Source organism: Mustela nivalis (genome assembly GCF_964662115.1).
Source record: "Mustela nivalis genome assembly, chromosome: 13".
Classification (NCBI taxonomy): domain Eukaryota; kingdom Metazoa; phylum Chordata; class Mammalia; order Carnivora; family Mustelidae; genus Mustela; species Mustela nivalis.
In genome coordinates, this window is record NC_139032.1 from 81,902,195 (window position 1) to 81,917,236 (window position 15,042).

General features: G+C 35.6%; 1 protein-coding gene across 9 annotated transcripts in view; it reads left to right on the forward strand.

Moving 5' to 3' along the window:
- Window positions 1-15,042, forward strand: part of RABGAP1 (RAB GTPase activating protein 1) — a 155,068-nt gene that overhangs the window by 59,180 nt on the left and 80,846 nt on the right. For all 9 annotated transcript variants that reach the window (XM_082695490.1, XM_082695489.1, XM_082695487.1 and 6 more), the window contains 2 exons: window positions 6,468-6,642; window positions 10,458-10,551. In XM_082695490.1, coding sequence (XP_082551616.1) covers window positions 6,468-6,642; window positions 10,458-10,551 — 269 coding nt within the window. The remainder of the gene's footprint in view (window positions 1-6,467; window positions 6,643-10,457; window positions 10,552-15,042) is intronic.

A 15,042-nucleotide genomic window follows, 5' to 3' on the forward strand; every position in this document is an offset into this window, starting at 1 on the left:
TTACAAGCTAAACATAGGCCAGGTTGTCAATATTTTCTTTGCAAAAAGCAGAAGTTTATATGTGGAAGCTAGGAGGAGGGCAAGGAATTCCTGAGAATAATTTTTCATTTTTCTCCTTATTTGGGTAAGTCTTATTTTGGGGGTGGGGGGAGGAATTTTGTGAGGGGTAGGGAATAGGAAAGAAGAGAGAGTGTGAAGAATTTAAGCAACTTGTTGCTGTCTTAATGCACTTAGAGGACTGTTAATCTCATTTCTTGTAACATAATAAACTAAGTTTATTCCCTTCTTTATATTTATGGTATTAAAAAGTAATAACTACAGTGTTGGAGAGCCTAGTGTGGCCACCACTGTACTAGCTACTTTGACTTTTTCTATTGTATAATTTTTATAGTGATCCAGTGAAGATAGTATTTTCACTGTTATAGACCCAGAGATGTAAAATTGATTTTATGGAATGTTGTGTGAACAAGATGCATACCTGAGCCTTCTAAGAGTTCTCAGTCAGGATTCTTTTCATAGAAACATCCTCCCTTTAGGATTTACTTAAATTAAGGAGAATTTAAAATTTTAACCCTTTTGCAGTTCTCATCAGACTAAAAAGGAAATAGTGGTGCAGACCAAATTTTTTAAATATACAGCATATAGTTTCTGTTGTTATCAATATGAGAAAATAATTATAGAAATTTTTTAAAATACATGTTTAAAAATTGATTCTTTTTCCTATTACTAAAATTATCTGATGACTCTATAACTCCTCTTTAGCCTGGAAGCCTACCCACCTGTGAGTATTATTATATGAAGATGGCATCATATTAGAGAAGAAACTTTGAAAATTAGTGGGGAAAGAAGCACCTGGGTGGCTTAGTTGATTGAATGTCTGACTCTTGGTCTCAGCTCAGGTCTTGATCTCAGGGTTATGAGTTCAAGCCCCACATTGGGCTCTGCACTGGTCATGGAGCCTACTTAAATAAATAAAGGGAGAAATAATGATCGTTCTCTTGGATTTTAATATTTAGAATATTGTTTAGTAGAAGTGGAAGAAACTAGTCTGAAGACTAGATTTTCCAACAGTAACATAGAGTGAATTTAAGAGCAGCTAAGCATTCTTAAAACTATAGAATTACAGAATTTTATTGCCAAAGAAAGGTGTCTTAGAATCTTTTTTGAAATTATTTTATAAATGATTTCTACATCATTTATAAATGATGTCTGTAAGACTAAGTATCATGGCCAGCATCACATGGGCAAGTTATTAGTATAACCATGTTAGAAACCTGAGCCTCTTATTTCTCTTTGGGAGGGGGTGTGTATTTGTGCGCGTATGTGTGCACATGCACGTGCCATGCACACATATGCAGTAAACCACTGTGCCTCTCAAGGTAAAAAATACGGAAATGCTCTCTATACTAGAGATCTTCTACTGCTAAATCAGGAGGCATATATTATCGTGGTATTCCGCTATTCCTGAGAAGTGTGATCACTGGGTTCAGGTGGTGACCCCTGGATTTCTCCTTTGTAAAAATAGTTTTTTCTCTTTGTATTTAGCAAGTAATTTTTGGGATGTTTGGGGTGGTTCTTTGGCAACTTCCAAATACCCTGTTCCTCAACAACTTTCTAACTATTGGTTTTAGCATCCTTTAGCATTGATGATCCTTCCCTCAATCACTTGAGTTCATTCACATATTTTCAATAATAATTGCACATTGCAGGGTTTTCTTCTTTTACATTTATATATGTTTCTAATATTGAATATCTTAAATACAGTAACTGTAATATATTTATTTGCTTTATTCTACTTTATCAAAGAATTAAAAAAAGACAGTATTGCAGGAAACACCCTTAATACAGATCTTTCTTTTATTGGTCCTAGTATATTTATAAAATCTTTATAAGCCTGTAAAATGTTAAGAAAAGGTACTATTATATTTGTTTTTGAAATACAAATTTCAATTACTTAAAATTTCAGTGAGGACAAACATATATTAATACAGTTACTGATGGGGTAATTAAAGCGTTCATTAATAAACTTGTACCATTTCTAAAATATAGATGATGCCACATTGCAATTTGTGTACAATTTATGTTGTACAGACTTCTTTCAGTTGGAAATAAGATGCATATTTTAATATCAGCATATGAAAATCAGTATGTAAAACATCTAAATGAAAAGGTTTCCAGAATATTTAGTATATTCTGAACTTAAGTTTTAGGGAAAACTTTTATTAATATACCTGTAATATGTAGATACAACAAAAATGGATGTATATAATATGAAATTATTTGTGTCTGTACAGTTTCAAATTACCATTTGTTGATATTCATTCCAGAAATGACAGTATTACAGTTAATAATGAAACTATTGAGTGAAGTTTAAGATTTTATGGAACTTTTTTCCCCTTTGAACATATTCCAGTAAGATTATAAAATGAGTGATGTGTTCAAAAGTTAATTGGAAAAAAATTTTTTTCCATTATAGTTATGTTACCATTTGACATATAGTTAGGTTTATTTGTTTCCGTATTTTCAATTTGGGGTCTTTGGGTCTTTTTTTCTTTTTAGTTTAAGTTTTTGAGTATTTAAAATACAGCGATACAAAAGTCAAGATTATGTAAAAATGTACTCAGAAATCTTAATTTTAATTCATGTTTCTCCATCCAAACCCATAAGTAACCATTATTAGTGGTTTCTGGCTTATCTTCCCAGTATTTCTTTTTGTGAAAGTAATAAAATACTCCTATATATTTCTTAACTCCCTTTTTAAATACAAACTAGCCTATGTACGTCCTACACCTTTTTTTTTTTTTCAAGATTTTATTTATTTATATATGAGGGAGGGAGAGAGCAGGGGGAAGAGCAGAGGGAGAGGGACAAGCAGACTCCTTGCTGAGCACAGAGATGGATGGAGTGCAGAGATGGACATGGGGCTTGATCTCACAACTCTGAGATCAGCCAAAATCAGAATGTCAGTTGCTTAACCAACTGAGCACCCAGGTGCCTCTTTAGAGATCTTCCTCATTCTTTTTTTTTTTTTTTTAAAGATTTTATTTATTTATTTGAAAGACGGAGATCACAAGTAGGCAGAGAGGCAGGCAGAGAGAGAGAGAGAGGGAAGCAGGCTTCCTGCGGAGCAGGGAGCCCGATGCGGGGCTCGATCCCAGGACCCTGAGATCATGACCCGAGCCAAAGGCAGCAGCCCAAACCACTGAGCCACCCAGGCGCCCCGATCTTCTTCATTCTTAATGGCTACATGGTACTTTGTTGTTTGGATGAATCATGATTTATGATTTTTAAATTGTCCTCTATTGACAGATTTTTGGATTTTAAAAATCATTTGTTATTCCAAATAATGTTGTAGTATAGAACCTTGTGCATAAGTTGTTTTGATTTAATGAAAGTGCATCTTAGAGTAAATAATTTTGCATATGTAATTTTGTTATATTTGCCAGATTTCCATTTCTCACTCTTGTAATCATAGGGATGAACAGGATATGAAAGTACCTGCTTCTGCATAGGCTTGTCAAGGGTATGTTGTTAAACTTAAGGATCTGATTGTAGTCTTAATTTATCCTTTAATGAACGAAAACAGGCCCCCTTTTTTTTTTTCATATGTTTAAGGGTAATTTTTCTCATTTTCTCTAAACTGTCTTTTCATATTTTTGGCTTTTTGGTTTGGTCTTTTTCCTTTTAGTTTTTTTGAAGCTCTTTCTGTATTTGTGAGATTAACTCTTTGAGATATAAATTGCAAATATTTCTTCTGGTTTGTCATTTGTCTTGTGACTTAAATTATGAAGAGTCTTTTCAGCTTTTTTGCCATATAGTTTATTTGAGTTTATCAAGTTTTTCCCATTAAAGCTTCTGGATTTTGAGTCATAACTAGAAATACTTTCCCTACACCCAATAATAAAGAAATATACACATTTTCTTCTATTACTTATATGTTTTTGTTTTTCTACTTTTAGATCTCTGATTCATTAGTGTTTTATTGTGGTATATGGTATAAAGTATGTGTCTGATTGAATCTTTTTCCAAATGGTCTGAGAATTTTTTTTTTTTTTGAGTAAAATGCTATTGATCTTTGAACTCTTTTAAATAGTAATTAACTGTTTCAGATAGTAATTTATAATGAATGAAAAAAGGAAATGCTATTCTTTTATCAAAGTATAATACCTAAAAGTTAAAAAATCATAATTATAAATTTAGAATAAACATATGTCATAGACTTTAATTAAATTCATTGAGTAATGAGGGAGCCAGTATTTGGCTCTATGTATTTGAGGAACTTGAGTTGATACAGTCCTTCTTTAAAAAAAAGAAAAAATGTTAGAACAAGATTGTTAGGTCAGAAATAAAACTGACTACTATCTTATAGGTAAGTTTGGGCTATCTTTTCTACTGGACAGAAATCATTTGCCTATCTATTGGACACATATCTGTAGGTTAATATATAGCTTCATAGAGTCTGAGTCTTTAATATTAAGTAGCTAAGTCAAAATCGTTTATTCTTCTAGAAAATTAATCCATAGGTGGGCATGTTAAAACAAAGTTGGCAAAATATGGGTCAAATCTGGCCTGGCCTTTGTTTTTATAAAGTTCTTTTGGAATATAGCCATATTCACTCACTTAGTGTCTGTAGGTGCTTTTGCACCATCATGGCAGAGTTGAGTAGTTGTGACAGACTGGTTGCCCATAGAGCTTAAAATATTTACTCTTTGGCCCTTTACATAAAGGTTTACCGACTCCAGTATTAAGCAGTGCTTCAGGATGATATCGAAAGTCCATGTTGCCACTAATTTGGTCTTCCAGGATTGGTATAATTTTTTCAAAAACCTACATGAACATTCAGATGATAAAATCTACTCTGCCTGATTCTTCTGTACCTCATGAACCTTTTAATTCCCCTCTCTTGTATTTTTACGTTGTGCTTATACATCTTTCTAATTGATGTAGCCACATTTCTAGTTGTCTTTGTATCTTTTCCTGTAATTCTGCCATTTTGTCCTGCTCTGTATTTCACTCTTTTTCCCCCTTCTTTATAAGCTGGCTATAATGTGGTGTATTAATATATTTAAATTTGGTGCTGGAAAAGTTTTATATTCTCGGTTCTTAATTTTTAATTTAGGTGAGTTCAAACTGCTATGTGTTTGCCTTAGAATGCAAACCAATTTGAGATACAAAATTTTTGTGAGTTTCATTAATCTTTTTTCTACCACTCACCTTCTCCTCCTGACCCCCAGTTATAGTTTTCAGTTGAAGAAAATTCTCACATTGCTTTAATCAAGCTAAAGGAGTGGGAAGAAGCATGGAAATAAAAGGACTCTCAAAAGAGAGTTTCTAAACTGTTAGAATATTTTAAAACATTTTTTTTCAGGGTGCTTGGGTAGATCATTCAGTTAAGCTTCTGACTCTTCTTTTCAGCTTATTAGATCATCTCAGTCAGAGTCATGATGAGCCCTTGGGTATGGAGCCTGCTTAAGATTCTCTCTCTCTGCCCTTCCCCATCCTCTCTAGTTCTCTAAAAAAATATAAAATAAAAAACATTTTCTTAGGGATAGTTTATTTTTTTTAAAGATTATATTTATTTGATACAAAGTTCGTGTGTGAGAGAGAGCGTGAGCAAAGGGAGGGCCAGAGGGAGAAGCAGATTCCTGCTGAGCAGAGAGTCCAATGCAGGGTTTGATCCCTGGACCGTGGGATCATGACCTGAGTCTAAGGCAGATGCTTAACTGACTGAGCCACCCAGGCACTCTCCTCATGGGTAGTTGCTTGTAGGAAACCTTGAGGAGACACCTTAAAGTAACTAGGAAGCTACCGATTGCTAACACTTACTAATTATTAGTAGCTGCATGTATGATGACAATAAGTAAAAATGCAGAATTAAAGTCCTCCTAACCCATTTTCTTCTGGATTTTTAAGTCTAAACATATTTTTCTATTTAGAAAAGGTTACATTTAGGAGTGCCTGTGTGGCTCAGTTTTGCTGAGCCTCCGGCTCAAGTCATAATCCAGGGGGTACTGGAATTGAGCCCGGTATCGGGGTCCCTGCTCAGCGGGGAGCCTGCCGTTCTAACCCTAACCCTCTCTCAGTGACTCTGTGTCAAATAAATAAAATCTTTTAAAAAGAAAAAAAAAAGGTTACATTTAGTGTAGTCATTCAAAGTAATATCTTTTTCTTTTTTTTTTTTTTTAAGATTTTATTTATTTATTTGAAAGAGAAAGATCACAAGTAGGCAGACAGGCAGGCAGAGAGAGAGAGGGGGAAGCAGGCTCCCTGCTGAGCAGAGAGCCCGATGCGGGGCTTGATCCCAGGACCCTGGGATCATGACCTGAGCTGAAGGCAGAGGCTTAACCCACTGAGCCACCCAGGTGCCCCAGTAATACCTTTTTCTTCTCCTCTATGAAATCAGAAGTGTAGTCATCAATTAAAAAATAATTGTACCACTTAGTAAATAACATTTTTTCATCTTCAAGATAAAGCAGAAGGAGAGAAAGAACAATACTGACACTTTATACGAAGTTGTGTGCTTGGAAAGTGAATCAGAGAGAGAGAGGAGGAAAACTACAGCCAGTCCCTCAATTCGCCTGCCACAGTCTGGATCTCAGAGTTCAATGATACCTTCTCCTCCAGAAGATGATGAAGAGGAAGGTAAATTGTAGGGAGAGCTTAATTTCTATTATGGGGTGGTATACCATGCACACCATTATAAGTTTATCAGGGAATTGGTAACTGTGACATAGCATTTGGAATTCTTTCAGTAAACACTTATGAGAATGTACTGTATGCAAAGGATTATGGGAGATTTGAAAACGATGAGCACAGGACCTTCTTTAAGATTACTGTAATCGAGTTGGAAAAAACGAGATTTATAATTAGTGCCTTTTTTAAGAATCAGCATGTGCTAGCTTAATGTATCAACACATTTTTAGAGCAAACTTGACATAGCTTCCACCTAAATAAATGTTCCCATTTCAACTGATTCATTTTACAGGGACGGTTTCACTTGCCAAAATGCAGCTTCCACCATGACGCTTTCATAAAATATGAGTATTTAAATATACAAATCATGTATGTGTAGTATTGGATTCTCACACTAATAAACATTAGGAATCAACCACCTCTCTTTTTTTCCTCCTCTTTTTTTTTTATGGTTATATCCATTAACTAATCTGTCAGTCTCTGTTAAAAGCTACTGTATAGACGTGAGAAGTGAAGAGAAGGAGCACAGGAAAAGCAAAAGTTTCGGAGGTATTTTCTAACCTGTAATTTTGTAGCAGGATTTTTTATTTTTGTAAAGAGGGAGAAAAGCTGATTATGGTAGAAGGTCATATGAAGCATGTATGTGTGTGAGGTTCACAGAAAGTGTCTGGAAATTCATAGAGGCAAATCATTTTTTATTTTGGGGAGATGTGGCAGGACATCATGAAGAGTAGTTTTTGAGCTGGGACTTTTAAAGTGCAAGAGATAAATGGGCAGGTCTGGGTATTTCTGGCTAAGAAATTGCATTAACAAAGGCCTAGAGGTAGCAAGAATAATTGGGTTAAAAGAAATATATACTAATGGTTAAATGTACTTTTTTCAAGTTAGAGCCAGCCCTTACTTTCCAATTCCCATTGTACCCTGTAACTTTCACTTTTCCTATGTCTAATATTAATGGCCACCAGTTACTAGATGCTTAATATATGGTAGGTAGGTACTTAGTTTAAAGTAGAATGATATTTTGTTTATATAATCCTCACAAAAATTCTGAAAAATGAGATTTCTATTATCCTTATTTTGCACGTAAGGAAATGGAATCTCAGAAAAAGGAATTTGCCCAAGGTCAAACAGCGAGAAATAGGCAAGGAGGATCTTTGTCCTGTTCTGAGAGTTAGCATTCTGAGCTCTATTCTGTAATCATCTTGGTGCCTTTAGTTCACATAAAGCATTTTGAAATGCAGAGAAAGCACATATATTGTTTTGGGAGAAGTTAGAGATACAATTTGAAGTCTTCCTGCAGAACCAATTTAAGTAAAAGCTGGGGAGATAGAATTGTTCTCACTGTTTGAGACTGTCTGCTCTATAACTGGTAGTCTTGAGACTTGTAGTTTACCTTCTAAGTCAATGCTGCTCAAGATGGAAGAGCAAGTAATAGTTCAGAGAACTCTTCTCCCCTTAAACTCAGCAATAAAAACAAAACCCACCATGAACTGAGGAAGACACTCTGTTTTTATGTAGCCAGAGAATGGTCAAATGCTGGATCTCAATGCTGCAGATTTTAAAGAGTATCTGCCTTTTACCAAGTTTGGGCCCAGCTAAAGGTTAACATCTAGACTAATGTCTAGTTCTAATCTATGGCAGGCATACATTTTTCAGTGGAATTGAGGAGTTCAGAGGGGCTCTAGTAACAGTAGTTAACTAAGAGAGATAAGGACCAATAACAAATATGGGAGAGTTAGGGAACACTAGAACACAACTTTCACAAAGGACAAAAGTGTCCTTTTTTGCCCACATTATTTCCCTAGTGTATAACACAATTCTGTGTGTGTTATAGATGCTCAGGAGATACTGGTGGGATGGGTTTCCCACCACCATCCCAGCCCCCAATCCATTCCCATAGTGCAAGACTAATGACAGGACTATGGTGCTGAAGAAAGCTGTGCAGTCACCCCACCTCTTCATCCTCTAACCTGTATGTGGACCAGGGAGACCCATCCTATTGTCATATGTTTGTTTCCTAGAAAGAAATGGCTGTAGTCCTCTAGCAGAGAGACTTCTTATCCATAGGACATTTCTTCTCCCAAGACAGGAAACCAGCAGGTAGTAAGGGAAGGTGTTCAGAAACAATATTCTGAAGCTGGTTGCCTGGTCCCTGTCCTCCCCCCCCCCCCCATACCCCTGTCTTAGGTAGATGGAGTTCTAAAGACATATTTCAAACTGCTACTGTCAAGATATGTTGAAAGCATCCAAAGCAATAAAAGAGAAGCTGGTAAGACAGGTCTTCCTTATATCTTTAAAGGAATTGTCACCTCTGGTACATTTTAGTACATTTTTTATAGCTGCTATTCCCCAAAGAGTTGTTGTGTTGTGTTGATATTTGAGTGAGGAGAGAATTACTTGAGGCATTAGAAAGTAGGGCCAATTCTGGCAAAACAGCAAAATTGGGAAAGTTTATCTTCATGCCCTCAAGGCTTTCTCTTTTCCTTATTTATCCTATATCTCATTTGTAGCAAAAGAGATCTCACTTACATTCATTCTGTGTCTTTCCTATCTCACCATCAAAACTGATGCTAATGTCCAAGGTGTTTTAATGTAAGGAAGTAATAAGTATCATGGATTTCTGAGCTGTCCATAGTAGAGATGCAAATTCACGATCTACTCATTAAAGGCCTAAAGATCCAAACTTTGTTTAGGCAGGTTAAGCCGGAAAACTTAGAAACAGCATTGTTGTCCCCTACTAGGAGAACTAATTGTAGAGCCACTATGGAAGGCAATTTGTCAGTAAGTTTCAAAATCCTTAAAAGTATGCCTTTTTTATCCCAGGAAGTTCACTTCTGGGCATATACCCAATGAAAACAAGAGTTAAGTTCCTCCTGATACTATTTGTAGCAGAAAATTGAAAACTCCCCAAGTATTCAGCAAAAGAGGATTGATTATGTAAATATCTTAGTCTGTGTTTCCCCCTTTCATTACACTTTTAAATTCCTCTCACGGGCCTTTATCAGTGTCACTTTTTTTTTTACTGCCTTCATTTCTTACGATCTTTAAATTCTTATTTGAGCTTACTTTTCTTAATTACTAGAGTTAGGTTTGAAATGACTCATTTTGGTCTTTTTAAATATTTTTGTGCTTTCTGTAATAAATGTATGCCACTGTAGAAAATTTAGAGTCCTGAAAACAAAGGAGGGGGGAAAGAAATCATAATTCTGTCACTCAGATTGTAATTGGTAATGTCTTAGTATAATTTAGTCTATTTTCATCACAGTGAGGATTTATTAGCTCCTGATATTTTTGTTTTATGTGGCATTTTGCCAGATTATTAATGTAAACACATGTCAATATGTAATTACATTGTAACCATGTTTCATAATTTAATCAGCCTCCTATTGCTGCTCTCCTATTGTTTGTAATTTTTTAAACTGTGGTAAACAAGACTGCCATATATTTTCACGGATAAAGTTGTTTGCTTTGGAAAAGGGAAAAGAAGATACCATATTTTGAGTCTTAGAAATGGCTCTTTTCTGCAGTTAACATAATGTGGACTCTATGGAAAGCAAAAGAGAAATAAAGAAGTTACTGCAACATTGTACCTAGGATCATTTTTATTTCCTTTGTATTTATATCTGTATGCTAAAAGAGAGAAATAGAAATTAAGACTTTACGTTCCCAGTAAAATCTTTTAAATTTGATTGTTATATTACCATTCATTCTTCTGGCTAGCATAGCCACTTCTGTTACCCTTTTTTGTGTTTTATTTATTAAAGATAATGATGAACCTCTCTTGAGTGGATTTGGTGATGTATCCAAAGAATGTGCAGGAAAAATTCTTGAAACATGGGGAGAACTGCTGTCAAAGTGGTAAGTTAGAATAGTTCTCCTTTTCATCTGTAATTCTCATTTTATGGATAGGGTATCTTCCCTAACTACAATATCCAATTTTGGAACCGTTCTGTTTTTGCAACCTATTATAGAAACCAAAGTATGGGGTTTGTGTTCTAGAATCTCTGTTTTTATAGATTTATAAGGGTAAGTAGTGAAGGTCTGAAATCACCTTTAATTTTTTTTTTTTTTAATAAATGCTATTTATTTACTTGACAGTGATAGATAGCAAGAGAGGGAACCACAAGCAGGGGGAGTGGGAGAGAGAGAACCAGGCTTCCCACTGCACAGGCAGTCTGATATGGGGCTCAATCCCAGGACCCTGGGATCATGACCTAAGCCAAATTTGGGCAGACGCTTAATGACTGAGCCATACAGGTGCCCCTGAAATCACCTTTCAGAATATAAGAAACCTAATAAATTCTCATGGCTGCAGAAAATATTAAATCAAACATGGAATGTGTGGAGAGAATAAATTATGAAAGAGCTCCTTTTTATTAACGTGGTTAGGAACCACTGACTGGTTAAGATAATATGTAACAATTAGTACACAATAATTGGAGATTTGGAAGATGCTCACACAATGCATAGAGCCAGAGTAGAGACCTCAGGTGGGATTTCCCCTATCTGTGTTATTTACCTGAAGTGACAGCGGAGTGTTAAGAACATGCTGTATATTGACTGTTCTAATGGTTACTTTTCCTACTGACACTTGTAAAACTCAGAAATTTCTTGTCAGCTTGACAACAGTGTTAAGAAGCACTATCCTTATAGTGCTTCTAGACCGTCTAGAAAGGATACACTAGCTTCAGGTGTTTCCTAATGAAACCAGAGATGTCAGGTTGGTGAGACATTTATGTAGTTTCCTTTTTCCTCTCTGTAGGATGCCAGTATATGCTGGGGCTAAAAAAAGCTTGAAAGTGATCTGAGCACTTCTCTATTTCTGACTTTCTGGTTGTTAAGGTTGTCATGTAAGCTCCCTTGGGCCTCTTACTTTGGGGTCTGATTTTTCTCAGAAAATTTAACTGTTGAAGGCTTTCACTCTATTCTTAGAAAACTGTGTTTCAGCATTTAAAAATCTTCCATGTCCTTAAGGGATGGGACTACAAATGGGCATGCATCTGCTTCCAGCATTCTCACAGTGCTTTACACTTTTGGTGAAACATGTTCGACATGGGGAAATGTCAAATGTGTAGAAGAGGAGAATGCATACCAAAGCATGGTTTTTCTTTATACAAGTGGTTTTAGTAAATGAACTCTACAGAAGCCTCCCCTCCAACCCCCCCTCCAGGGTACAGTTCTCATTTATTTTTAATATTCCCTTAGCAGTCAGGAGACAAACCTGCTGATGCTCTCATCAGAATTATATTTTCAGTTCAGTGTATTTGGAGTGTTTGGACTGCTGCTGGCAGGCATTTCATCTGTATAAAAAGGTTTCTACTCTAAAATAGAAATGTAATTGAGTCTTGCTTGACATGGTTACATAATAGTTTATTTAAAATCATTCAGATACAGCATTTAGACTCTAGATTTTATTAGATGAACTCCACCATTTTATATAGTTGCTTGGAATTTGTTTTATTACCATATTTTTAAATTTATTTGTTAATTAACTAATATTATATCTTTCTTCCACTTCCTCAAATACGTTTACTGAGTCTACAGATATTTCTGAAACTATTTTTGCTGGTTTGGGTCATGTCTTCAGAAATACTAATACAGTTTGTTTCACTTCTTTAATTCATTTTATCTCTTTTTCCCATCATTATTATATATGTTGTATAGGTAGGAAACATTATAATATCATGGAATTCTATAACCTAGTAGGCCTGGCTTCAAATCCTGCCTCTCCTATTTCCAAACTGTGTGGCCTTGGGCAGGTCACTTAACTCTTCTGAGTCTGTTTCTTCATTTACAAAATATGCAGGTCTTTAAAATTACCATTCAAGATTATTGTGAGTTAAAAATAATGGATGTTGCACTAGTAGTAATAGTAGTGAGAATTAATGAATTTATTATATGCCAGGCATTGTGCTAAGTTACGTGCTTGATTTCAGCCATTATAACAGCCCTATGTACTAGTATCCATTTAAACAGATGAGGAAACTGGTTCAGAGATTTAGTCAGCAATTCTAATTAGTAAGTGGCAGACCTAGAATTTTTAACACAGGCAAGTCCGAGCCTAAAGTTGGTTTATTTAACTCCACATTAGATTTTTTTTTTTTTTAAGATCTTATTTATTTATTTGACAGAGAGAGACTCAGCGAGAGAAGGAACACCTGCAGGGGGAGTGGGAGAGGGAGAAACAGACTTCCCACCAAGCAGGGAGCCTGATGTGGGGCTCCATCCCAGGACCCTGGGATTATGACCTAGCTGAAGACAGATGCTTAACGCCTGAGCCACTCAAGTGCCCCTCCACATTAGATTTTTAGGGGCAGTATAAGTAATAGTACCTTTGAACTCTAATTTCTCCAAGTATATTTTAGTGTGACTCTTAGTGGATAAGAGAACTAATGTTGGTATAAAATAGTATGTTGAGGGTAAATAAAGTTAATACAATCAAGGACATAAAATTATTCTGAAAATAATTTTACCAATATAAATTAAGCTAGGATTAGCAAATAAACCTAGGTTAGGTTTATTATTTCTGTAAAGGGCGAGGTCATAAATACTTGGGCCATTAATAAATATAGCTCATGAATATTAGGTTCTGTGGCCCAGTAGACTCTGTCACAACCACTCAACTCTACTGTTGTGGTGCAAAGGTAGTCATAGATGATACGTAAACAATTTTAAAAGGCTGTGTTTCAATAAAAGTTGCTTTACAGAAATAAGCAGTGGGCAGATTTGGCATACAGTCCATAGTTAACCAGTTCTTGAATTAAGTAACAACTGTTTTTGTTCTTTCTGCTCCCAATCCTTCAACTTTTATGTAACTTTTTTTTTCCAAGCAAAGACAGAAACCATATTGAATTGTCTATAGCTACCTTGTTAGGGTACTAGCATCACAGAATTAACCATTTTTAAAGATACTGCGCATTGTTCGTTAGAATTCTGGGAACGTTTTGAGAAAAGTCTGAGTCCTTGTTGTATTTTTTTTTTAAAGATTTTATTTATTTATTAGACAGAGATCACAGGTAGGCAGAGAGGCAGGCAGAGAGAGAGGGGGAAGCAGGCTCCCTGCTGAGCAGAGAGCCCGATGCAGGGCTCGATCCCAGAACACTGAGATCATGACCTGAGCCGAAGGCAGAGGCTTTAACCCACTGAGCCACCCAGGCGCCCCTCCTTGTTGTATTTTGAGAGTGGTCATCAGTAACTTCTGTTTAAATCTGGTGGTCACAGAAGACTTTGCAGGTCAGGATGCTGCTTTACTGACTCAGTAATGGTGGCTTTCAAAACACAAAGTAGCCATGATACCCAACAGAGCATTTATTGATCTGAGTTTGAGACTACCTGAGTCATTTAATCAACTTTACTGAGCTGCTTTCTCCATCGATTAAACTGGAAGTACTAACCACCTACCTCAGATGGTTATTGTGAAGATCAAATTCAAGATTATATGCAAATTACTTTATAAATTGGTACACAATTCAAGATAAGTTTTTTTCCCCATTTTATAGATTAAATAAATGAAGCTCAAAGACGTCCATAATTTGTTTTGATATTATCAGAGTACAGTAGAAACTTCCTTAGCGATCATAGTCATTCTAAAATGTTACTTGAAGCAAGGTATCATAAAAACAGCTGAAAGCTTTATTTTTATATTTATTTTAACTTAGAACATAAAAATACACAACTCACTTGTGAATTTTGATGCAACGCCAAGCCCTTATCTTTGGCTTTGTGTCTGCTGATTAGAATTCTGCTTTGTTTTTCTTACGTAAACCACAATCATGAAGCTATGGTTTCTACTTTTGATTTTTATTAAAAAAATTAAAAATAGAGCAATAATTTAAAGATACTTAGGAAACAGTCTGCACAGTTCTTCACTCAATCTTTTAGTTACCTTGACCACATCCAATTCAACAGATCTATTTAATTTTATTTTTTTAGTATGTTACCTTTATTAAGTTTGTGAAAATCATTTAGTCTAGTTTCCATAAAAATTACACTGTTTAGGGGTGCCTGGCCAGCTTAGTTGGTGGAAGGTATGACTCTTGACCTCAGGCTTTTGAGTTTGAGCCCCACACTGGGTATAAAGATTACTTAAAAATAAGATTTTTTTTTTTTAGTATTTATTTGAGAGAAAGAGAGTGAGAGAGATGACAGAAAGGGAGGCAGAAGCAGACTTCCCGCTGAGCAGAGAGCCTGATGCAGGGCTCAGTCCCAGTACCCTGAGATCATGACCTCAGCCGAAGGCAGATCCTTAATTGACTGAGCCACCCAAGACCCCCAAAAATAAGATCTTTGAAAAATTAATACTCTTTAGAGAATCTTCCTTTAATCCACTTACAGATTATGGCTTTATTT